The following is a 26,127-nucleotide window of genomic DNA, read 5'->3' on the forward strand; positions in this document are numbered from 1 at the left end:
CACTGCACTCCCGGGCCACAGCAGAGAGCTGGCCTGGAAGAGGGGCAACCGGGATAGAATCCGGCGCCCCAACCGGGACTAGAACCCGGGGTGCCGGCGCCGCAAGGCAGAGGATTAGCCTGTTAAGCCACGGTGCCGGCTGGTCACCAACTTTTGTACACATTTTCCAAGAGAAAACTGTATCAAGACCCAAGCGCCCAACTACTGACACACAGGCGAAAACACACCCACGTGCTCACGTCTTCTCCCGCGGCGCCGGTTCTTTGAAACTGAACAGACGAAAATTATTTCTGTGTCGTGTCTCACACTTTCGACACAATCTTTTTTGGCGATAACAAAATCTCAAACAAAGAAAATCGTGAAACAAGTATTTTAGAAATGATAATATTTTTGAGCCTATGTGTCTTCTTCTCTTTACGCTTTAGGGAGTTTATTTACTATTTCCAGATTGAGCCTGCCCACTGGCGCCTGTGTGGAAACTGCGTCGAGTCTGGGCGCGGGCGCCTGGGAGGCGGGGCGTGTCTGTGACGTCATCGCTGCGGGGCGGAGGCGACGGTGTTGGGAGGAGGTTTAGCGAGCAGCGTGGTTGCCAGCCGCGGGCCGCTTGATCTTGGTAGTCCGCTCGCGTCGAATCCCGGAAAGAGATGGCAGATGATCTTGGAGACGAGTGGTGGGAGAGCCAGCCGGCGGGAGCGGGCCGCAGTCCAGGTACCGAGTCTGTTCGCGCTCCTGCGGAGCCTCCTCCCGGGAGTCCTCCCTGGCACCTCAGCCCCTGGCCCGCTTCTGGTTGTCACCGTGTTCCGCCCCGCAGTTGGACGCACAGCTGTGGAGCGCGTGAGCATGGCGCGCGAAGGGAACATTTTTAACACGTGAAACAGACAAGTGTGGCATTAACTCAGCTTTTCCTGCCTGCTTGCCAGGCAGGAAGCACCCTTGTCCAAGCTCTCTTTTCCTCTCGTTTCTTGAGAAGGATAAAACAGTCTTCATGAGGAGAGAGAGTTTTGTGTTGGGATTAAGGATAAGCACTGAACTAGGGTGGCTGCTTCATTTCGAATCACGACCCAGTACTCATACTGTGTTGTCTCCTTGCCTCATCTGTGACATAAGGGTGATAATGCCTACTTCATAAAGTTGGTGTGAAGATTAGCTGAATCTAGAGCAAGTGATGCAGTTGAGCACAGTGCTTTGTACGTAAGATATGCGCAGTAAACATAAGCTATTTCCCTGTTGTCATTATCGTGTTATTTGGAATATTCGTGCTAGAAAGGGGGCTTACATTGAGACCACTCCTTTGAACTCACTTTTACAGATGAAGAACATTAACTTGAAGATATTAAGCAATTGGGCAAGGTCCCTACCTAATTTGCATCAGAAACAAGGTTAGAATTAACACAGTTTGAATAGTTTTTACTTTGCTGTACTGTGTGTGTACTCTTTACTAATGTTGAGAATTTGATCTCTGAGTAGCATTAAGGTATCTCCTCACCCCAGGCCGCCCTTGAACTATTCAGGTCTCATAAGTCTTAACACTCAATTATGACTTTTTAAAATCAGCACTCTTAAAGGTCTGCCTTTCTTTACCAGATCCTGTGAGTTTTTGAGTACAGTACCTAAGTGGGATTCGTGTTTGTATTGTCCACAGGGCCATGCTCATGACAGACATTTGATTCATATATTCTACAGACAACGTTGAAATAATGGTTGTGAAATACCTGTTAAAAATAAGTAACTCCTGGGGCTGGCGATTCGTGTTTCTTTTGACATAGCAGTTAAGACACCTGTGTCTCACATTCAAGTTCCTTGGTTTGGTTTCCAGCTCCAGCTCCTGATTCCAGCTTCCTGCCAATGCAGACTCTGGGAGACAGCAGTTGATAACTCAAGTATTTGGGTCCCTGACACCCATGTGGGAGACCTGGACTGAGTTTCTGGCTCCCAACTTCAGCCCGGGCCCAGTCCCTGTTGTTGCTGGAATTTGGGGAGTGAACCAGTGGGTGGGAGGTTTCTCTTTCTGCCTCTTCTCTCTCTACCTCTCAAGTAAATTAAAAATAAATAAATAAATAAACATAGCCAGTTTCAGTTGTTGCACTGTTTCCAGAGGGATCTTGCTCATATTAAGCAGGTGTCATTTTTTGAAAGTAGCCAGTCTAATACTTTCATGATAAACTTCCTCACTCACTCTGCAGCCTTGCTTCTCTAAAAAGTATCTTTATGCCTGAAGGCACGAATATCTTTGCAGCCCTGTGGGTTCCATATTTACTTCACCCACCAACTGAGCTGTTGAAAGCTAAAAGCTGTATTTTATGATGTGACTCAAGGATAAAGGCTGTTTAAGAAATATTTGAAGTCCTTTTGAATGGGGAAGATAGCCCATTTCTTGATTCTTGTCCTGCATGTGCCCCTCATAGCTATGTGACTCTCATGTTAGTCATCCTTTGGAAGAACAGAGGTCAGCATGTGCTGAATATCTATTATGTGCCAGATGTTTTCAAAATATGAATTCATTTAATTTTTGTAACACCCCCAAATAGGGAAGGATTGATTTTGTTTTAATAGATGAAGAAACAGAGAAGTAATGTTATTAGGAACACACATTGAGGAAGAGGCCTGGGAAGAGTTAAGTATGAGTGATTGTTAAAGTCACAGTTTTCCCCTCATTTTTTGTGGTTTTCTGGGCCTCAGTATTGTGATCTATAAAATGAAGGGTCTTTAGAGATCACAATTTTTAGGATTTTACTAACCAAGTTCTAAACATTGACTGTAGTAGAACTTTAAGACACTACAACCTATTTCATCTAAGTTGCCAGGATTCCCAGCAAGAAAAGATGTTGGAGTCCCTAGTATCACCCTACTTTTCAAATTTTTTTCTGGGCATAAGACTAAACTTTGAAAATTGAAGACATTAAATTTACGAATAACTTGCTTTCTAACTGATTTCAAGTAAGCATATAAGTTTCTTTGAAAGTTGCTTGATTATTAGTATCTTGACTATCTTAATTTGGAGAAATTACAGCTGAACCAATTCAGGAATGCTGATTTCTTCCTGTGTAATGGAGAAATATTAAAATACAGCTTAACATATATCTGAGAGGGCTAGCACCGTGGCTCACTTGGTTAATCCTCCGTCTGCGGTGCCAGCATCCTGGACGGGCGCCGGGTTCTAGTCCCAGTTGCTCCTCTTCCAATCCAGCTCTCTGCTGTGGCCCGGGAGGGCAGTGGAGGATGGCCCAAGTGCTTGGGCCCCTGCACCCACATGGGAGACCAGGAAGAAGCGCCTGGCTCCTGGCTTTGGATCGGCGCAGCGCCAGCCGTGGCGGCCATTTGGGGAGTGAACCAATGGAAAGACCTTTCTCTCTTTCTCTCTCTCACTGTTTATAACTCTACCTGCCAAATAAATAAATAAATAAAATATATCTGAATTATATGTATCTTAAAATATATCTGAATTATGTTGTACTTTGATGGTCAAAGGAGAAATAGTGCTTTAAGTTAGAGAAAAAAAAATAGTTGTAACAATGCTTTTATTCCTGTTGTAGATTATGCTACTTGGATATAAAAGTAAACATCTTGGCCAGCGCCGCAGCTCAATAGGCTAATCCTCCGCCTTGTGGCGCCGGCACACCAGGTTCTAGTCCCAGTCGGGGTGCCGGATTCTGTACCAGTTGCCCCTCTTCCAGGCCAGCTCTCTGCTATGGCCAGGGAGTGCAGTGGAAGATGGCCCAAGTGCTTGGGCCCTGCACCCCATGGGAGACCAGGAGAAGCACCTGGCTCCTGCCTTAGGATCAGCGTGGTGTGCCGGCTGCAGCGTGGTGGCCATTGGAGGGTGAACCAACGGCAAAAGGAAGACCTTTCTCTCTGTCTCTGTCTCTCTCTCTCACTGTCCACTCTGCCTGTAAAAAAAAAAAAAAAAAAAAAAAAGTAAACATCTTATCCTATCACTTGTTTTCAGATCATATTACTAGTGGCCAGGTGATGGAGGATGTTAGTCACTTATTCAACAAGTATTTGTTGATTTACATGATTTATAACACCTGTCTAATATATGTAGCTATCTACTTCTTGTCTAAGGAACTATACAATATTTTGACAGTACTTCTGCCTTCTTCCATGTAGCTTGTAGCTTAGAGATGTTATGGCTCTTTAAAACCTGTCATTTTTGTATTCGAGTACTGCATTAGACTGGAGCCCAACATGACACCTGGCACCTAATTGGTGTTTGGTAGACGTTAGTGGAGTGAGTGAATGCATACGTGCATTCTAGCTGCTACAGAATTCACGGTGATCAGACTTATATGTATAGGAATATGCATGTATAAGGCCATGCTATTAAAATTTTGCTGGGGCTATCCTGGTTCACTTGCGATGTCTGGTGACGTCATTGGCGACAACTGGAGTCTTGCCCAGGAATCAGGTAACTGAGAGTTGCCAATTCCAAGGAATGTGTATTCCAGTCTGCCTCAGGTACCAGAGCGCAAGAATTGTCTAAAGGCTAATATTTCATTTAGCTTATATCCTTATTCCCTGCCCTGCTTCAGGAATAATTTGAAGTGACTTATAGTAAGCAATACATGCAGTAGGATTATGATTGACAAGTATTAATGCTAAAGGGAGCAGGTACAGTGTTGGAGATTTTAATGTAATTGACCAGTCTGGTTACTTTCTCAGTATGGAGCTGAAAAGAAAGTGTCAATCACAGCATGGATTTTTGTAATTTATGGAGCAGAGCCAAGAGATTCTGAAATTAGAGGTAATCACTTAGTTCTTCCCTCACTTGAGAGAAGACTACTTTCTCTCTGTGTTCTGTTGGTATGCCTATTGTATTTTTAAGTCAAAGGGCTTGGATTAGACATAGTAGTTAGGGTGCTTGTATCCCAGATCAGAGGGCCTTTGTTGATACCCATCTCAGGCTCCTGATTCCAGATTCGTCATTTGTGCAGACCTAGGTAGGCAGAGGTGAAGGCTCAGCCACTACATGAGAGATTTGGGTTCAGTTTCTGGCTCCTGGCTTAGGCCTGGGCTAGTCTTAGCTTTTGGGAATATTTGGATTGTGAATCAGCAGATGGGAGCTCACTCTTTCTGTCTTCTCCTGCCCTCCAACACCCAATTTCTCTCATTTCTGCCTCTTAAATAAATAATTCTTTAAAAAATTAAATTACTGAATATGTCCAATAGGCACCTGGGTTTGTGAGTCTAGAGGTTCAGGGAGGGAGTCAGGACCATGTTGGAGACAGAGATTTTGGAATAACTGGCATACAAAGAGCTTACTTTTTTTTTTATTTTTTTTTATGATTTATTTATTTGAAAGGAAGAGTTACAGAGAGGCAGAGAGAGATTTTCCATCTGATGGTTCATTCCAAATGGCTGCAACCGCTGGAGCTTAGCCGATCTGAATCCAGGAGCTTCTTCCAGGTCTCCCACGTGGATGCAGGGGCCCAAGCATTTGGACCATCCTCCGTTGCTTTCCCAGGCCATAGCAGAGAGCTGGATCAGAAGAGGAGCAGCCGGTACTTGAATCAGCAGCCATATGTGATGCCGGCACTGCAGGCAGCGGCTTTACCCACTACGCCACAGTGTCGGCCCCACAGATAGCTTAGTTTTAAAAGAGGATGTTTTTAGAAACTGCAACTCTTAGCCCCATGTCTTTTTTTTTTTTTTTTTTTTTTTTTTGACAGGCAGAGTGGACAGTGAGAGAGAGAGAGACAGAGAGAAAGGTCTTCCTTTGCCGTTGGTTCACCCTCCAATGGCCGCCACGGCCGGTGAGCTGCGGCCGGCGCACCGCGCTGATCTGAAGGCTCATGGGGTGCAGGGCACAAGCACTTTGGCCATCCTCCACTGCACTCCCTGGCCATAGCAGAGAGCTGGCCTGGAAGAGGGGCAACCGGGACAGAATCCAGTGCCCCGATCGGGACTAGAACCCGGTGTGCCGGCGCCACAAGGCAGAGGATTAGCCTGTTGAGCCAGAAATTTTTCACAGGCTTTCCTAGCTCATTCTGATTCTTTGACGCCATCTCTTACCAAGCATCTGACTAGAAAACTGAAGTGTTAAGACTGCAGGTGGGGCCAGTGCTGTGGCATGGTGGGTGACGCTGCTGCCTGCAGTGCCGGCATCCCATACAGGCTCTGGTTCGAGTCCTGGCTGCTCCACTTCCAATCCAACTCTCAGCTGTGACCTGGGAGAGTGGTGGAGGTTGGCCCAAGTGCTTGGAGCCCTGCACGCATGTGGGAGACCAAGAAGAGGCTCTTGGCTCCTGGCTTTGCATCAGCACAGCTCCGGCTGTTGAAGCCAATTGGGGACTAAACCAGCAGATGGAAGACCTGTCTCTCTCTCTCTGCTTCTCCTCGCTCTGTGTAACTCTGACTTTCAAATAAAAATAAATATTAAAAAAAAAAAGACTGCAGGTAATAACAGCAGTTTGCATTTGTTGAGTGCTTACCATCTGCCAAATACTACTTGGATTGCTTTGCATGTAGTAGCTCCTTTAGTCTTCACAAATAGTTACTGTTAGCTCATTTCATACAGGAGGCAATTGAGGCACTAAGAGGTTATGTTGCTCAGTAAGTTGATGTGATGTGGTTCACTAGCAGGCAAACTAAAACCAGAGTCTACTTTCTCATAATAGTTATTATAATTTTCTTTTTTAAAAAAGATTTATTTATTGGGGCTGGCTCTGTGTGCAGAGGGTTAAAGCCCTGGCCTGAAGCGCCGGCATCTCATATGGGTGCCGGTTCTAGGCCCAGCTGCTCCTCTTCTGATCCAACTCTCTGCTATGGCCTGGGAAAGCAGTAGAAGATGGCCCAAGTCCTTGGGCCCCTGCACTCACATGAGAGACCCGGAAGAAGTTCCTGGCTTCGGATTGGCGGAGCTCCAGCCATTGTGGCCATCTGGGGAGTGAACTAGTGGATGGAAGACCTCTCTTTCTGCCTCTACTTCTCTCTGTAAATGTGTCTTTCAAATAAATAAAATAAATCTTTTTTTTTTTTTTTTTGACAGGCAGAGTGGACAGTGAGAGAGAGAGACAGAGAGAAAGGTCTTCCATTGCCGGTGGTTCACCCTCCAATGGCCGCCGCGGTAGCGCGCTGCGGCCGGCGCACCGCGCTGTTCCGATGGCAGGAGCCAGGTGCTTCTCCTGGTCTCCCATGGGGTGCAGGGCCCAAGGACTTGGGCCATCCTCCACTGCACTCCCTGGCCATAGCAGAGAGCTGGCCTGGAAGAGGGGCAACTGGGACAGGATCGGTGCCCCGACCGGGACTAGAACCCGGTGTGCCGGCGCCACAAGGCAGAGGATTAGCCTAGTGAGCCGCGGCGCCGGCCATTTTAACCTATTCTTAAAGTGAAAATATAAAATAAGCAGTTCTTTGTATATATATTTTGTATGTGAATTGGTTAGCTTTTTGGCACATCTAGTCTATTTGAATAAAAGTCAATGTTTATTTGAATAATGTCAGTAGAGATAGAACATGTGCTTTTAAAGTAAACATTATTTGAAAATTTGTTTAGAAAAAGAATAAACCTACTTTGACTAAAAAAAAATTAGGTCCAAGTGATCAAATACATGAGTGTTAATTTTTACCTGCTCATAAATTTTTAGATACTTTATGTTCAGTTATAAAAAAGCTGCAATTTTATTTCATAACAAATAAATTATCATAATGCATTAAAAAAAAAGCCTCTCCACCAAATACCCACTCCAATCCTTTTATATTTTTTAAGACTTATTTGAAAGGCAGAGGGGAGAGAGAGAGAGACAAATAATTTCCATTTACTGATTCACTTCCCAAATGCCCTCAACAGTCAGGGCTGGTCCAAGGTGAAGCCAGGAACCGGAAACTCCATCCAGGTCTTCCACGTGAGTGACAGGGATCCAAGTACTTGGTTCATCATCTGCTGCTTTTCAGGCATAGTATCAGGAAGGTGGATTGGAATTAGTGTAAGAACTCAATTCCAGGCACTCAGATAGTAGATACTGCCATCCCAAGAGGCCAGTTCCACACTGCATCACAATGACCCCCACCCCCTAATCCTTTTAAAAGAGAAGTGAGATGATTTTCCTGCTGAAACCCTCCAATGTCTCATCCCCAGGCTGCAGAATAAAACTGATTAGTTACCATGGCAGTTATCTGCCAGGTCCTGCTTTTCTTAACTCTCCTCTATTTTACACTGTTTCTACCACACTAACCTTCATTCTGTACCTCAGCAGTCCCAAGTTCATTCTGTCTGAGCAGTTCCTAACACCTGTTTCTATTCCCTTCTATGCTGGCCTTCTGATTTTCAAATGACTGGCTCTTGACATTAGGAACTAGTTCAAATATCACCTATCTAGAGAAACTTCCTGGTCAGCCAGTCTAGGGTAGCTGTACAACTGCTTTATTATGTTATTGTTTTATTGTAATTCTCAGCAGGGCATTAAGTGTGTTCTTCTTGTTAAATGACTACCCTCTTCCAGCACTGGAATGTAAGCTTCATGTGAGCAGGGATTTTGTTTATCTTGTACTTAGAGCCTAGAATAGTATTTGGGTACATAGAAGGTAATAATTAAATATTTCTTGGTAAACCGATTAATTATTAATATTTCACAGTCCCTCTTGGAGACCTGAACGTAGCAGTTCTATGTCTAGAGAATCTTAATCGTCTGAAAAAGTTGTCAAATCCTGTCTAGGCATCTGAAAGACTTGACAGATACTGCTTTTCTTATATAAAATTTGATTAGCAGGACTGGCATTTTGGCACAGTGAGTTAAGCCATTACTTGGAATTGCCAGCATCCCATATCAATGCTAATATACCATATTGGGGTGCCTGTTTGAGTCTTGGCTGCTTAGTTCAAGATGGCCCAAGTACTTGGACCCCTGCCACCCATGTGGGAAATCAGGATGGAGTTTCTGGCTACTGGCTTCAGCCTAGCCCAACCCTGGTTTTGAGGCCATTTGGGCAGTGAACCAGTGGGTAGAAGATAGATCTCTCACTCTCTCACTCTCACACACACACACACTCTCTCTCTCTCTCTCTCTCTCTCTTCCTCTCTTTCCCCCACCCCCCCCCTTGCTCTGCCTTTCAAATCAATAAATACATTTTTAAAAAAAATTATAATAGCAGTCCTTGTTGTACAGCAGTGTCTTAGTAACATTTTTATTCTAATTATAATTATATTTGGATTTACCACTATAAATTATGCTTTGAAAAGGGACAACAGACTCTGACTTTGTAAATGAGTGCATAGTTCCTAACAGCTTTTGTCATCTAGAATTAATGTGATTATTCTTCTAGTTTAGGTTGCCTCAGTAAGCATTATAATTTTGTGGTAATATCTTACGCTATCTCATTCAAATCACTTTACTTACTTTGTCTATGCTTTTTTTTTTTTTGACAGGCAGAGTTAGAGAGAGAGAGAGACAGAGAAAAAGGTCTTCCTCCCATTGGTTCACACCACAAATGGCTGCTACGGCTGGCACTGCACAGATGGGAAGCCAGGAGGCAGGTGCTTTCTCCTGGTCTCCCATGCGGGTGCAGGGCCCAAGCACTTGGGCCATCCTCCACTGCCTTCCTGGGCCACAGCAGAGATCTGGACTGGAAGAGGAGCAACCGGGACAGAACCCGATGCCCCAACCAGGACTAGAACCTGGGGTGCCAGCGCCGCAGGCAGAGGATTAGCCAAGTGAGCCGTGGCACCAGCCTATGCTTTTTTTTTTTTAAGATTCATTTTTATTTATTTGAAAGAGTTACTGAGAGGCAGAGGCAAAGAGAAGTTGTCCATGCGCTGGTTCCCTCTCCGAATGGCTAAGATGGCTGGAGCTGAGCTGATCTATTCCGAAGCCAGGAGCTTCTTCCAAGTCTTCCATGTGGGTGCAAGGGCCCAAGGATTTGAGTCATATTCCGCTGCTTTCCCAGGCACATTAGTAAGGAGCTGGATTGGAAGTGGAGCAGCTGGGACTCGAACCCTTGACCATATGAGGTGCTGACGCTGCAAGCGGCAGCTTTACCCACTATGCCATAATGTCAGCTCTTAATGCTGTTTTCTTTCTGCAAATGATGAAGTAGGGGACCATCTTGAATCTTTCATTTAAACCAGAATATCCAAGTTTGTTTTATTTTTGACTTTTTTTATACTCAAGTTAGTTCTTTATAGTGTTAATTTTGAGGGCAAACAGCCATGACTTATTGGTGTAAAAAGGCATTACCTATGCATGTAAAATTCAGAATTGGGATATTTACAGTAAATGTTGATAACACAAGACAGGATCAACTTTAGGACTTGCCATCTTTGTAATCATTTATTAACCTTTTTTGCCTAACCCAGTTTTAGATACTAATGGAATTAGAGGAAAAAAACATGGTTTACATTATATAATTTATACATTTATGAGGTTTGGTAAAAATGCTAACAGTATTAAGACATGTTCCTGGAAAAAATTGGGTAAGATGGATTTAGAAAATTAATAGGGGGCCGGCGCCGCGGCTCACTAGGCTAATGCTCCACCTGTGGCGCCGGCACTCCGAGTTCTAGTCCCGGTTGGGGCGCTGGTTCTGTCCCGGTTGCTCCTCTTCTAGGCCAACTCTCTGCTGTGGCCTGGGAAGGCAGTGGAGGATGGCCCAAGTGCTTGGGCCCTGTACCTGCATGGGAGACTAGGGGGAAGCACCTGGCTCCTGGCTTCGGATCGGCGCAGCACGCTGGCCGGAGGAGCCATTTGGGGGGATGAACCAATGGGAGGAAGATCTTTTTCTCTGTCTTTCTCTAACTCTGCCTGTCAAAAAAAAAAAAAAAGAAAGAAAGAAAGAAAGAAAATTAATGGGAAGAAAAGAGAAAGCAGGATAAATTATTAGTCATTGTTCTGTACCTGAAGACTGTAAACAGATTCAAATAACCTCCATGGGCTAGTTTACTTTACAGTAAAACTTTAATTTTCATAAAACTTTTTTACAGTAAAATTTATAGTAAAACTTTAATTTTCATAATTCTTCTAAATTATTAAGTGAGTGGTTCATGACAGCCACTATGAAAGTTCACATATATGGGTGGTTTCTGCTAAATTTTGCTAAAGGTCCATCAGTTTCTTGAAAAATATGTGGAAAGCCTATAAATATTTCTGCTTTCCCCCCTCAGATCAAAAATAATATACTACATTATTTTGTGGTATAAATTCTATAATCTATTCTTAATCTGGTATTCTTTACTTCAACATGTTAGGTGTATTCATTGAATTATACATTTTATAAAACTTTGCAAACAACTTGAAATATAGTTTCTCTTAATAAACTTTCATAGAACTCTTAATTGCATTCTTATATTGCTAGTATTGCTTTTTAAAAAATATTTCAGTTCTTAAACTCTCTTTCCCGAGTTGCTTGTAGGTCTAGTTCATACTAGATCAGGGGTCTGCAAACATATTTAGAAGTCTATACAGTAAATATTTTAGGCTTTGCAGATCCAATAGTAACTACTCAACTAGTAACTACTCAGCTACTAACTATTCAACTCTGTTGCTGCAGTATAAATGCAGTCATAGATAATAAATGAGCAAATGAGTATGGCTGTGTACCTATAAAATGTTATGGACAATGAAATTTGAATTTTACACGATTTTCACGTCTTGAAACCGAGCCCGAACACGGTGCCTTGAATGCAGATACCATACCACCAGGACCCAGTTTCCTAGCTCCCTCCCATAGCCTAACTCATTAAATTGAGGGAGTGGGACACATGGCCATATAATTTTCTAATCACTTGACTCATGTCATTTGCTTCTCCATTAGATAACCTGTTGGTGATCAGTATTGTTTCAAGCGATTTCATTTAAAGAAATACCAGGTTTAGGTCAGTAAGTAAGTACCACCTGCAAAGAGCCCTCAGACTGACTAAAGCACACTTGACCATCAGACCAACCAGAATAAAACAATCTGGTCAGGCAGGGTCTAATCTCATCACCTGTGGACTTCATGGACTACCATAACAAAACAGAGAAGGAATGTATTGCCATCCATCCATCTAGTGACAAGCCTTCGTACCTAACACCAAAGGCTTGCAACTCTGCAGTTTCACAAGACCAGCTCCCCTTTCATTGTAGCCTTTTTAAAAACCTCATTCAGGAGGGCTGTAGTTCTTGAGACTTGGAGCTCTGCTACCCCCTCATCTGTCTACAAATTAAATTTCTCTTTACCTCAAACCTTGTCTTCCTTATTTTGATTTTGCACCAAGAACAGGGACCCTGCTTTCAGTAGAAATCTTCTTTTGATGTTTTTCAACATCTAAAAATTTAATAAGTATTCTTAGCTTGCAAGCCATATGAAACAGACACTGGACAGAATTTGGCCTATGGGCCAGAATTTGCAGACTTTGCCCCAGACCAAGACTCAGACTATGAGTTGGGTGTCATGTGTCTCCAGAAGAGGGTGAATTTGAAACATACCCCAGAGAGAATTGATTTGCATTAGTTTTCTTTTTATTTCTCAGTCCCTAATTATTAGTCATATATTATTACAGTCACCTTCCTGTTAAACTCAGATAACTGATTAAAAAATTATAGGGGAACTAGTTCAGAAATCATTAAATGAAGGACTGGGAAAATTCTAGAGTTACTAGAACAGTTTCTTTTATTTGCACTGTTCTTCAGAGACCGTATATCTGCAGAAACAGCATTACACTCTGGCAGGATTCTTTATACTTCAGTTTTATTGTATGTATGTTACATATGTGTAACTCAAACACCATTTTGTTGAACTCCAAATAGTATTCCCTGTACTTAGTTGTATTTGTGTTTTTATTTTATTACATATTGCTTAAAATAAGCACATTTTTTGATTGGTAGTCCTTTTGATTAAACAGAACTTTATTTTAAAGGCTTTTGTCTTAATGAAATTAGTTAGAACTGTATTACCAATGGGTTTCTGCTGCTTGCCAAAGAAATGTGAATGTTTTCTTTAGCTGTTTTAAATACTTTGTACAATATCTTGTCCCTCTTTTCTTCCTTGCTCTTGAACTTGTGCCAGCTTGATTCATAATGTACTTCCTCTTGAAATGAGAGAAAAAAACAATTTAGAAATTCCCATCACGGAACCTATTTTGTGCTACTCTTCAAGGGAAAACCTGCTCAGGGTATTTTGTTTTTGTAGGACTATTGTTCATGCATGTTGCTTTTTTCCATTTTGTGCCACTCTTTTCTATCTAATCTGTTCCGTTTTCACTCTAGGAGTTTAGCATAATTCCCAATGTTTAACGTCACTAGCACATAACTCTTTCCTAACCTTGTCATATAGCATTGCCATCTCTTAGCATACTTTCTCCCTTATGTCTTGACTGAATGGCCCTTATCTCTCTCATTCACTCATCCTCTGTTCACTGAAGGTTTAGCAAATGGGTGCTTCATGTCAGGCACAGTGCTAAGCACCCCACACATCCATGTATTATCTTTGGTGTAAGATCTTTATCATCTTTTTTAAGTGGATTCCCTCTCACTCTTCTCTGACTGCTTTCTTTTAACTTAGACTTTTGCCTTTCAGACTTTTAGTTCACTTGGCCTCTCCACCCTCTCCTTTGCCACTGCTGGAACTGCTGCACCTTCTCCCTCTCAGTGCTGCATGGCTCAGTGCTGCCCAGGCCTCCAGTTCCTTCTCCTCCTTAAAACCGATGGGCCCTGGGGTGTTTTTGTAGAGGCCACAGTGCATTGATGCAGGTTTTGATAGATAAGTATTGGGAATGGCAGTCCCATTCCTCCTTCTGCTGGCACATCCCAGGACAACCAGCTGAAGTAATCTTTATCAACAAGGATTTCTTCCTGGCTTATGCCTCCAGTTTTTGGTAAAGGGTCACAGAAAACCTTGGATTGTACTCTTCACTTATTTTTTCCCACTGACTAAAGCTTTATGAAATGTAACTGTCTTCTGTGTTGAAAATGTCTTATTTGTTTTAAAATGTCATTGTGTTATAAGTCCATACTGAATTACAGGCACACTTTTTTCTTGATTCAGTGAGAGTTTTCAGTGTGAAACAGCTTACTGCCAGAGGACTGTGTGCAGTCTTACAGATTGCTGTTTGAACTCAACATTGAGCATCTTCCTGAGTTATCAGAAATAGAAAGGACTTGAATTATTCCATTTTCCTGAGACGCTGAAATTTAGACATGAATGCCAGGTTCAGTGTCCCATGGGTGAAAATGTAGGATTGGAATTTGAGTCTTCTGATAACAAACATTTGTTATAATGACAGATTTTTCTATAATGCTGATTCATTTATAGAATGGGCCAGCGCCATGGCTCACTTGGTTAATCCTCCGCCTGCGGTGCTCACATCCCATTTGGGTACTAGGTTCTAATCCCAGTTGCTCCTCTTCCAGTCCAGCTCTCTGCTGTGGCCCAGGAAGGCAGTGGAGGATGGCCCAGGTGGTTGGGCCCCTGCACCCGCATGGGAGACCATGAAGAAGCACCTGGCTCCTGGCTTTGGATCGGCGCAGCACCGGCCGTAGCAGCCATTTGGGGGGTGAACCAACGGAAGGAAGACCTTTCTCTCTCTCTCTCTCTCTCTCTCTCTCTCTCTCTCTCACTGTCTAACTCTATGTGTCAAAAAAAAAAAAAATTTTATAGGGGTCAACGCTGTGGCATAGCAGGTAAAGCCGCCACCTGCAGTGCTGGCATCCCATATGGACACCAGTTTGAGTCCTGACTGCTCCACTTCCAATCCAGCTCTCTGCTATGACCTGGGAAAGCAGTAGAAGATGGCACAAGTCCTTGGGCCCCTGCACCTGCCTGGGAGACTTGGAAGAAGCTTCTGGCTCCTGGCTCCAGATGGGCTCAGCTCCAGCCGTTGCGGGCAATTAGGGAGTGAACCAGCGGATGGAAGACCTCCCTCTGTCTCTGTCTCTGTCTCTCCTCTCTCTGTAACTCTGACCTTTAAATAAATAAGTAAATCTTTAAAACAAAAAAACCTACATTTATAACAGTGCTTTATAGCTTCCTAAAAAATGTCAGTATTATTGATCTTTGATCTCAAATACTTGATTGCTATAGAAAGCACAATATCAGTCTAAAATGGTTTGTCTTACAAGCTTGGCTATATATTCCATGGGCTTGTATTATAGGAATTGAGACCTTTTAGGAAAATGGGACAGAAGACCAAGAGCCAGCAAAAAAGCACATATGATAGATACACCAGAGATTGTTGGGTGGACCCCACAAGGGATATAGTCAGCTATTATTCATTTTTGTTGCTTTTTTCCTTCTTGTAACTAAAAGTTAACCACTTTTCTTTCTTCTTGGTCTTAACAGACATCATAGTTGTGGGCCTTGAAATATGTTTTCTAATTGTGCTGCCATATTGATGGAAATCTGTCTCTTGAAGCAGATTAAGAATTCTTGCTAGCATATTTCCTTATGTGGCTATTCTATAAAGTTCTGTGGACTAAAAGACAGCTTTTGTGTTCACCAGGGAAGTCTTGAATTCAATCCTATTCCAGGCTGATGATAGATAATCCAGCTTTGGGTTGGATTACAAGTAGGAAGAGGAATTAGGTGAATTTGCAGTATGAGTCTAGACCTCCAATTGTATGTTTATGCAAATATTCTTAGAGAGGTAAAATAGTTCTAGAAATGTTGTTCTGCTCTGTCAGGATGATCTTCACCAGGTCCACCTATCCATGAATGACCCTTCTGTCAGTTTGCTGCTTCACCATTTCTTGAAGACATGGTCCTTCCTCTCAGGCCTTCTTCAGTGGTAATTTTCTTTCCAGATATCTCTGTAGATGAATGTGTCCAGGTAGTACATTGGTGTGACTTACCTCCTCCCTCCCATGTGGAGGAAAGTGTTGGAGGTAACAGTCCTTACGATATGTAGCTTCCCACAACCATTTTGGTGATAAGGCTTGTCCATAGGTCCTTGGGGGCCTTTACTGGAAATCTTATTGACGCCTGTAGATTTTGGTTTAGGGATCCGTGTTGGGATTCTCTGCTTGCACACCTCTTTGATCTTTAATTTAAAAAAAAAAAAAAAGATAGTTAATGGTACAGTTGGTGGGGGAAGTAGACATTATTCACAACAGAGTCAGGCTCCAGGATTTGGTTTTGAAAACACTAGGTTCTGGGAACACATCACATTAAAGATTATGAAGTTAATAAATGCAGGAAAGCAATTCTGCCAACATATCTTGAATATATGCCTGAAAGAAGGCCTTTACTAATGGTAAGTACAATGATAAATTATTTTTCTTAGGTGGTGGTATAGTGGGAGATAGCAGTGTCCCAAATTAATCTCAACCAAGAGCTAAGAGATTGCCAGAAAAAAGGTTAATTTCAACTGGTTGGTCTTGGGGAATTTCATGAAGAAAGTGTGTTTGATTTGTTCTTTAAAGCCTTTTAGGATTTTTGACAGCAAGGATGAGGGAAGGCATTCCAGGATAAGAGAATACTTTTGGTAACAGGATGAGTGAATATTTTGGCAATGGCCCTGAGGTAGGAAAGTTTCAAACTGAGTTGAGAAGTGGAGTAACTTCAAGTTAGGTTGCATTTGAGAGGAAGGATGGGAATGTAAACTGTAGCCAAATAGGGGAAATTGCACCTCTAGGAAAGTGGGTTCAGAAGATACATTGTGGAGGTGGAATTGTATTGGTGTTGTGTTGTATTAATTTACTGACTAACTTAATGCGGAATGAAAGAGCAGTGACAGGTCAAATGGTCTGGATTGTGAAAGTGGGTTAATGTAGTACGAAAGAGTGAAGGATTGATTGAGTTCATATTTGCTCAGAAATATATTCTTTATTTTCATGTTTATGAAAAAAATGCTTTTAGATGAGAATGCTTACTGGTAAAGCGATGGGGAAAGGTCTCAGTTAACTGTAGCTGTCCCCTTACAACCCAGAGTCAATTATTTTCTCTTTGGTTGCCTTATTCTTTCCATACTATATATTCATAAATAACAATTACTTTTAAAGAAATCTTAAAATACATTAGTTTTCATCATAGATTTCTTATACTGTTGTTAAGGGAATTTATCTTACGTTGTTTTTCGTTCTATGGGAATTTATCTCTGCCTTTTCATTGTATTGACAAAGTATAGCAAAGTCCCTTTATCTCCTTATATAGCCATTCACATGTATATGAGTTGTGCATATATTATAGGGTTTTAATTTTAATGTAATATCTCAAAAATACAACCTGATGTTACTGAGCTTCAACATTTATTTCACTTGAATATGTAATTTTAACTCTTAACCATTGAGCATTTGGTTAAAATATGTGTTAGCTGCATCTCTGTTCATTAATGTTAAAATGAGGTAGAATAGACTAGAATGAGAACATCAGAGTGCGTTGCTTGTACTAAAATATATGAATATTGTTGTAATTTATTTATGTGTATATGTGCATGTACATACTGGATTAATTTTTTTTAATGGGGGCATGGATCATAGTAAAGAGTTTGAAATCCACTGAGCTAAAAGGAAAGAAAGTACTTGATGGTAAACAAGAGGTTAGGCATTAACTGTTGGGAGTGCTAACAAAACATAAGGCAAAGTCTTGGAAATATTCTTTGATAAGACACTATAAATATATAATGTTCTTTGTGAAGATTTAATGAAAGATGCCATAGCGATTGGGACTTAATAGTCACATTCACTTATTTGTACAATCCCCAAACATTTTAATAATCTGAATCTATACAGAGCTAAAACTTTGTGCCCCATGGGGCGGGCACTGTGGCATAGTGGGAAAAGCTGCCACCTGCAGTGCAGGCATCCCATATGGGTGCTGGTTCGAGTACTGGCTGCTCCTCCTCCTATCCAGCTCTCTGCCATGGCCTGGGAAAGCAGTGGAAGATAGTCCAAGTCCTTTGTCCGCTGCACCTGCGTCCTGGCTTCAGGGGTCCTCCAAGCTCCGGCTGTTACAGCCATCAGAGCAGTGAACCAGTGAATAGAGGACTTTTCTCTGCCTCTGCCTCCCTGTAACTCTGCCTTTCAAATAAGTAACTACATCTTTAAAAAAAAAAAAAAAAAGATTTGTGTCCTTCAATTATGGATACACTAAATGGGGAATATGTTTTCTTTTGGAGCATTTAGTCAGTATTCTCTGTGCCTGGATACTACAAGGGTGTTTTGGTTTTTCAGTTGTCTTATTTTTTGGTACTCAGTCTTACACATGGACTTTGGTACACAGTCAACACATGAGATGTTGATACTCTGATGTTATCTAATGGTATTCCTATAGTTCAATTTGATTTCATGGTATACTTATCGTCAGTGTTGAAGTGCTGCTTTAACATTTTTATCTCTCAAATAGCCAAAGCTTTTATGTTTTTTTTTTTTTTTTTTTTTAGAAAAATAGAACTCCACACACCAGTAAGGGTTTCATGAAATGAGCAGCTTCAACCATGATTATAGAAGTGATTAAGTTCTATAGAACTCACACTCTCTGACTTAGGCATTTTGTTGTTCAAATCTTTTCTAGGAAATAATCAGAGAGGCAGACAACGATGTTTATTTTAGGAATATAATGAAAATGGACACAGTTTAAAACTGCTAGTGAATTACAGTATCATCACAGTGAAATAGACTATCTTTAAACAATAATGCTTTTGAAGATGTAGGAAAATGTTTATTTAGAAATATCAAAAAGCAAGATAAAAAACTGTTTACATGTTTTAAATACCTATTCCTGAAGAGAAAATGCTAGAAGAAAATGTACTCATGCTGTTAGCATTTAACTCTGGCAAGTGGGGTTATAGATCCTTTTTCTTACATTATCTGCGTTCTCTACACTTTATCTAATAAGTATTACAAGTATAAAAAGCAATACTAACGTATTAAGAGATTAAAAAAGGAGTGATACATCTCAGAGATCGGGACATTTCTGTGAACATCAGCCATGTTATTTGTAGTTGAAATAAGTGATGGACTGATCAAGTGTGCTGATAATGTGACCATAGAATTAGTAATAGCCTTTCCAAGATAGGTTTCTGTGATAAACTTTAACTTTGTCAAGATTTACATTGGTTAGCCAATTTAGTGTACAAAAATCTTTGTTGGAATCTTAAATTGTAGATTTACTTTCTTAATTGTATATTCCTGGGCCTCTCCCTTAGAAATTGTAATTCATTTGTCTGTGGATATGCCCTGAGATCCACATTTTTAACATACACTCAAGGTAATTTATTCTAATGTAGGTAGTTAGCCCACCACACTTTGAGAAACTAATTGCGTAGCTGAACCTTCTTTAGACATGAACTTTAAGATTTCTTTTATGTGGGACTCTGGCCCAGTAGATAGTCCAGCATTGTAATAGGCCAGGGCATTGGGGGCCAGTGGTGACCTTGAAGAATGCTCATCAAAATCATCTGTGGGGCTTTTAAAATCCGAGCAAAGGCCAGATGCTGAACTTGGATTTAAGATTGTCTAGGAGTGGAATTATGGGCATATGAATTTTTAGTGAGCACCACAGTTTATTAAATCTGTTCAGCAAACAAATTCACAAAGAATACAGTACAGGTGAGGTTATTTCTTTTAAGCAACAGTGATATGTGTTGGAAAAGAAAATGTGACTTGGGATGGTAGACATTTATAGGAGCTGACTGTCCAATAGTTAGTGAGTTTCTGTTTTTGTACTGTTCATGCTGTAAGCTTTGTGCTTTTCTTGGTAATTCCGATTTAGGTACATAGCTTCAACCTCTAGATGGCAGCAAAGGCTGGTTACTTTGTTAGGACAACTCTAAATGTTATTTCCAAAAAATAAAAAAGATGCTGTTTTTTTTTATCATATGAATTTTATACTTGGACATTTTTCAATAAATGAGGTATGAAGCTTTAAAATGTGTCATGTCTTGGATCTTTTTTATAGAGCATCATGTCAAAGAGCTCCAAGTAAGTTTGTTTTATCCAAATTTGGAGTATGTATTGCAGGAGGAATCCATGCATATGGCTCTTTTAAGACCACACAGCAAATGCTCTACTCCGAGTAGGAGGCTCCTGGGTTTCATCAGAAAGCAGATGTTTTGAAGGAGATTAAATAAATTGGAAAACTCATTCATAAAAGAAAAAAGACTTTTTAAAAAAAATGCTTAATTCAACTTAACATGGAAGTTGAGATTTGGAATGGATTACAACTATGAGGGATGCTGAGGCAGAGGCAATGGTTCTATCAAGGGAGCAGTAGGAGGAACAGAAATCTATCTGTGGAATGTATTCATTAAATTGTAAGTGTTGGCTTATTTTGTCCCTAAGTTCTAAAAAGAAACCTAGTGCCAGCGCCGTGGCTCAACAGGCTAATCCTCCGCCTTGCGGCACCGGCACACCGGGTTCTAGTCCCGGTCAGGGTGCCGGATTCTGTCCCGGTTGCCCCTCTTCCAGGCCAGCTCTCTGCTGTGGCCCGGGAGTGCAGTGGAGGATGACCCAAGTGCTTGGGCCCTGCACCCCATGGGAGACCAGGAGAAGCACCTGGCTCCTGCCTTCGGATCAGTGTGGTGCGCCGGCCACGGCGGCCATTGGAGGGTGAACCAACAGCAAAGGAAGACCTTTCTCTCTGTCTCTGTCTCTCTCTCTCTCTCACTGTCCACTCTGCCTGTCAAAAAAAAAAAAAAAAAATTAAAAAGAAACCTAGCAATCTGCAAGATTCCCTGGTTCCTGTGAGTCATTGGATGACAGGGAGCCTTAGTGGCCAAAAGAAGTTTAGGTGACGTGTGTTCTTTTTTTCATTCATTTTTTTTTTTTTTAGAAAACTTTTATTTAATAAATATAAATTTCGAAAGTACAACTTTTGGATTACCACACTCCCACCTGCAAACCATCCCATCTCCTACTCCTTCTCCCATCCCATTCTTAAGATTCATTTTTCATTATCTTTATATACAGAAGATCAGCTTAGTATATACTAAGTAAAGATTTCAACAGATTGCACCCAAGGTGACGTGTTTTCAGTTGTAGTCAAAGTCGCAGTTCTCTCAGCCAGTTTCTACATGACCCTTGTGTTCTTTCACATTATCATGGAAGGCCGAAATTTGGAAATATACCAGAACAAAACCAGCATTTATGAAGAAGCTATCAAATCCTAATTTGACAGCTGGAGTCAGAATGTTTCCTTTCTCAAAATGAATTTTGTGAGTACTTTGAACTTTCTGGAGCTGTGTTGTCAACATACTGTGTCCCCTTAGGAATGATCCTGACCCCTGGAACTGCAGGGCCCCTCATCACACCTTGACCTCTAAGGATTGAAACGTTCAAGACTCCCAAGGACCTGGGTTATTTTGATTTGTGGTAATTGAGGACAAGTCGGGGAAAGACTGGATTCAGGGCTTCTAGACTTCCTAAGGGTCTCAGCTGTGGAATGCTTGGTCAAGGCCATGTTATCAGAATGACAGTGTTTTTGTATTTGTGTTTTTATCTCAGTGTTCAGAGGGAAAGTACATAAGTAATGATGATGGATATGGTGGTAAAAAAGAGGAAATGCTAAACTGGAGAAAAATTGCTTCAAAAAATTATTGCTTTATCTTCTTTTGTCTTTTATGTTTTTTGGCAAATCACTGCTAATTTGTGTTGGGGAGGGGGAATGGAAATAACAGATAATGAGTATGGCAAATAGCCCGAAGTTTCTTATGCTGCTTTGGCTTTTTTCCCTTGATTTTCCCAGGATTTCTTCATTATGTAATAAAACCTTATCACTAAAAGCTTTAGTTTTACACTGCAAGGGATCCTATAATTTGATTAGCTATGTTTAGTTTTAAATAGTGTTTCACTGCTATGTTTTATATCACAGAGTTGTCCGGTTTCTGAGGTGAAAGTTCTATAATGTATTGTGGTTTGTGGTCACTCCTAGTCACCTCTCAATCTGCCTTTCTGTGGTAACTACATAATGGACAGTGGGGGCAAGCCAAGAATAAACACTGAATTATAGTTTTTAGAATCCTTCCTAATTCCATGGTTTTCATTTGTGCCAGACATAGAGCATCACATGTAGAAATACTTTGTTAACTTAAAATATATGAACCTTGATTGTTGTCTACCTTGTTTATCTTTCTTCTTTCATTCGTTTGTGAAGGTTTTCTTTCATCTCGGCTTTTTTTTTTTTTTCTTTTCTTTCCTGTACTGATACCCTTTCTCCCCCTCTCTCCCTTCTTTTTCTTTCACATTCTTTCATTTGGACCCATTCAGTTTTTTCACTTGTTCTCAGCCTTACATCTTAGAACAACTGTACATTTCTTCCCAGTACTTGAACCATGTGCAGTGATTTTACCATTATTGCAGCAGGAATTGGACTGCTAGGGGAAAGGAAATCCTGCCCCTCTCCTTCAGTGACCTGGCTGACCCCTTAGCCATTGTGTCTGGACTGAGCAGACAGATTACATAAACTTGTACTCTGTGGAAGAATTTGCCACTTTCTGGCACAGGGAAATTGCAGTAAGGGCAGGATGCCCCCCTTTCCCACCAAGTGAATTTCCTTCCTCATTGGCAATCTGAGAAAAACCTGGAATAGGGCCGTAGTTGATAGGTTTGTCTCTGAAAAAGTAGTAATAATTGTTCATTGTTCTTCACAGTCTTCTCATTACCCTTCTTAGGAGCCAAAAGCAGCAGCCTCAAAAGCATTTACATTTTCCAAGGTTGCTGTAATAAATTTGTATTATTATAACCAGAAAAAAAGTTTTATGTAGAATAAATGGGCTGCAAGAGATGTTGTACATTGCAGTTTGATCCCTACCACTGACGCCCTGCTTATTGCCTCGAAGGAATGGTTTACCTCTTAGGCTAAAGACTCTTTGACGTTCTGCAGTTTTTAATTAGCTCCTTTTTCTAAAAACTCATTTTCTGTGGTTTAAAAAGTGACTGATACAGGTGTATTCAGGCAGGAACAACAGAACAGATAAGAAATAACTTTCATTTATTTATTTTTTAAAAAGAAGAAAAAAACCTAGCTGATTCGTTAATACCAAAGGATATTACTGTATTCTTGAAGAATTTGTGTTGTTTAAAAAGTAACTGTGGGGCCAGTCTGTGGCATAGTAAGTTAAGCCTCCGCCTGTGTACTGGATGCTGGCGCCGGTTTGTGTCCAGGCTGCTCTTTGAATCCATAGCGGCATGGGAGGGCAGCAGCAGATCGCCCAAATGCTTGGGCCCCTGCACCCATGTAGGAGACCTGGAGGAAGCTCCTGGCTCTTGTCTTTGGGTCGGCCCAGCTCTGGCTGTTGCAGCCATTTGGAGAGTGAACCAACGGATGGAAGATCTCTCTCTCTCTCTGTCTCTCCCTGTGTCTGTAACTCTGCCTCTCAAATAAATAAATAAATAAATCATTTTTTAAAAATAACTATTGAAGAAGGTTGTTATGTTTTACAGTAGTTCATTTATTTATTTTTCATATTTGAGAGATGGAGAGACCAAGAGCTCCCATCTACTGGTTCACTTCCTGAATGCCTACAACAACTGGATCTTGGGCTGGAGCTAGGAGGTGCTTACTCAATTCACTTCTCCCAAACACTTGAGCCATCACTGCTGCCTCCCAGAGTGTGTGCATTAACAGGAAGGTAGAGTTAGGAGCCAGAGCTGAGACTCAAACCCAAGTATTCCAGTATGAGACACAGGAATCTTAACTGACAGGCCAAACACCTGCTAGAAACGGGTTTTGTGTGTCTTTAATTATTAAGAGGAGAGACATGGGGACCAAATTGGAGACATTTTTTTGTAATGACAGTTTTTATGTGGGATGTTCCTGGGTTTGCAGTTATTGTAGTCCTGAATTGGAAGTAGAATTTAGAGAAAGATTGACAAAGGTGAGGCCTAACACTTCTCCTGTGAGCTGGGAAAAAACACAATGATTATTTTTAAAAAATGATCTTGGGAACATCAGTCTTTCCTTACTAGTAATAGTGATACTTAAGAAATAGAAATCTTAAATTAGGATCCTCCATCTAGCAAATTTTTTTAGGTTTCTGCAATGGCGGAAGAAATGCCAAATATGGGGCTAAATGTGTGGTACTTGTCTGAAAGGTGACTAGACCTGGATCTCTTGGTTGTCTTTTCTGGAAGGTCTTTGATCATTATCAGGACTAACAAGGTAGCCACCTCCTTACTTACTAAGCTTTGATGTGAATGATTGTGATGCTACTTTCCTAGATCATTTTCATTCACTTCTGATATTTTTCTCTTCAGTCTTACCTGAGGCTGGTCAGGTACCTAATGTTCTGCATGTTTGTGCCCCTTGCTTATAGAATCCTGCCTTAAGATGGAGCTGGGCACTGACCACAGCCGCTGTATTTCCTGAGTACAGTCTGTTGATTATAAGAACATGAGCTTTGTGGTCTTGCATCTAACATCTCCTTTCCTCAGCACCATCACCTGGTCAGTGTTCTGCCCATTTTTGTAGGAATTGGCCCCCCAAATCCCTTTTCTCTTGTTATTCTAACTATGGCTTCAGGGTGGCAGGAGGAGTTGGAAGGAGAGGCAGATCACCATTGGCTGTGATCTTTGACTCTGGGTCTTATTTCACTTGATGAAACACAGGAATTCTACCCATGTAGAGCAGTAGGGAAGACGAAAGAGAAAGACCTGGATGTGTTCAGGGGCATTTGAGTGTTCCAACTAAAGAGCTGATTTGTGAGATGAAGCATAAGGAGTAGACATTAGGCAACTGCTTATCACCATCGGTAGTGGAAAATATCAAATGCAATTTTTAATGTTTCTCCTTGCACAGAGGTAGCTTCTTAGTTGCCGTGAAAGGAAAATGAGACAATGAAGCTAGACTTGCATTCACTATTCATTTTTGTAACATACTAGTGGCCCTGGAGCCACTTTCCTTATATCTCAGCGTTTTAATTTATTTAACTGTGAAATTGTGATAATACTCACTTTATGGGGTTGTAAAATGAAACAAAGGACTACTTAAAGACTGTACAAAGATTAGTTTTTTTCCCCTCTGTTATTTTAGTTCACTACCCAGAAGCCTTTTAAAGGAGGACACAGAGCATTCCCTAGCACTTTGTTCAAAGCCTTTCAGAATCAGAGCAAAGCCTGCCCTTCTAGCTCCTGACCCAACCCACTCAGCTTCAGCTGCACTGCACTGCACATTGTTCCTTGAATGTTGATTGTCTGCTGTCCTACCTGCCATTACACCCCTGCCTTGTGAGCTCCTGTTTGAAACACTCTTGTCCTCCATTCCAGTTTTCCTAATCCTTCAGCCCCTGCACAGATCTCATCTGTTTCTGAAACGTAAGCCCTGAGCTCCACCACAGAGTAATCTTCAAACTCTTTAAATAGTTACCGGCTATACAATTGTCTCCATACTAGTATCTACATTTTAGCTCGGCCTTAGATTCCAAATCTCAACACCTACACAACTACCTAGTGTTGGGCCCCTCAGTAGTAGAGATGCCCACTTGCTCGAGAGGACGCCCAAAAACCCAGACTCCAAACCAGCTGATGCAAAAAGCATGAGGTATTTATTGTACGTTTGCGCAAACGGGCCCCTCACCTCAGGCAGTGAGGAGCCTCGAGCGGCAGTTTTACACAGGTTATATAGGCAACGAATTAGCATATTCCTAACGCATGTATAGGATTGGTCAGTTCAGAGGGACCGTTAGCATATGGGAGAATGCTGGCGAAGAATGCTGGTGGAGAGTGCTGGTATAAAATGCAGAGGTGGCACGGGATTGGTTGGTTCGGAGGGACAATTAGCATACCGGAGAATGCTGAGGGAGAGTGCTAAGGTGTTACAGGATTGGCCGGTCGCAGTGACATCATAAGTGTGCGCCTAGAGACCCTCCGAAGGGAGGGGCAGCTCTGCTCTGGGGCGCGCCCAGAGGTTTCCTGGAGGGGAGGGGCAGTTCTGCTCTGGGTAGCATCTAACCTCTTAAGAAGCCCCTGATATTTGCCCAGGCCTAGTTTCCTGTCCCTCTCCCCCATAAGGGTCCTTCATTCCCTCCTTTTCTCTTTGCACAGATTTTAATCCTAAAATCTATTGGACCTCGGAGATCTTTGAAGCTTGACACTGGTACTGTTGAGTCAGCACCCGGGTTTGGAGTTAAACTTGCCAAGCTAGGCGAAAGGGTGGCTGGCAAAAGGGGTGGTCTGGGGAGAGCCTGCCTCACTGGAGGGAGGGAACTCTGTTCTTGCTGGACTGGGTTGAGTCCCACTGACTGGGGACTGGGAGCCATACACGCCCCAATAGTTAAGACTATTTTTA

The 26,127-nt window shown here is 41.7% G+C and overlaps 2 protein-coding genes across 6 annotated transcripts in view; one reads left to right on the plus strand and one right to left on the minus strand.

Annotated features, from left to right (window-relative positions):
* COL8A1 (collagen type VIII alpha 1 chain) overlaps positions 1 to 26,127 on the plus strand; it is a 603,924-nt gene that overhangs the window by 190,786 nt on the left and 387,011 nt on the right. For 4 of the 5 annotated variants that reach the window (XM_062206860.1, XM_062206870.1, XM_062206908.1 and 1 more), the window contains exon 1: positions 550 to 708. The exons of the other annotated variant lie outside the window; for it this stretch is intronic. In XM_062206860.1, coding sequence (XP_062062844.1) covers positions 652 to 708 — 57 coding nt within the window. In that variant the 5' untranslated portion in view covers positions 550 to 651. Of the gene's footprint in view, positions 1 to 549; positions 709 to 26,127 lie in introns of those variants that run through there. 5 annotated transcript variants of the gene reach the window in all.
* FILIP1L (filamin A interacting protein 1 like) overlaps positions 15,053 to 26,127 on the minus strand; it is a 52,723-nt gene continuing 41,648 nt past the window's right edge. Inside the window, exon 2 of the mRNA XM_062206805.1 lies at positions 15,053 to 15,946. Coding sequence (XP_062062789.1) covers positions 15,755 to 15,946 — 192 coding nt within the window. The 3' untranslated portion in view covers positions 15,053 to 15,754. The remainder of the gene's footprint in view (positions 15,947 to 26,127) is intronic.

This window comes from Lepus europaeus, chromosome 2 (genome assembly GCF_033115175.1).
Source record: "Lepus europaeus isolate LE1 chromosome 2, mLepTim1.pri, whole genome shotgun sequence".
Lineage (NCBI taxonomy): Eukaryota > Metazoa > Chordata > Mammalia > Lagomorpha > Leporidae > Lepus > Lepus europaeus.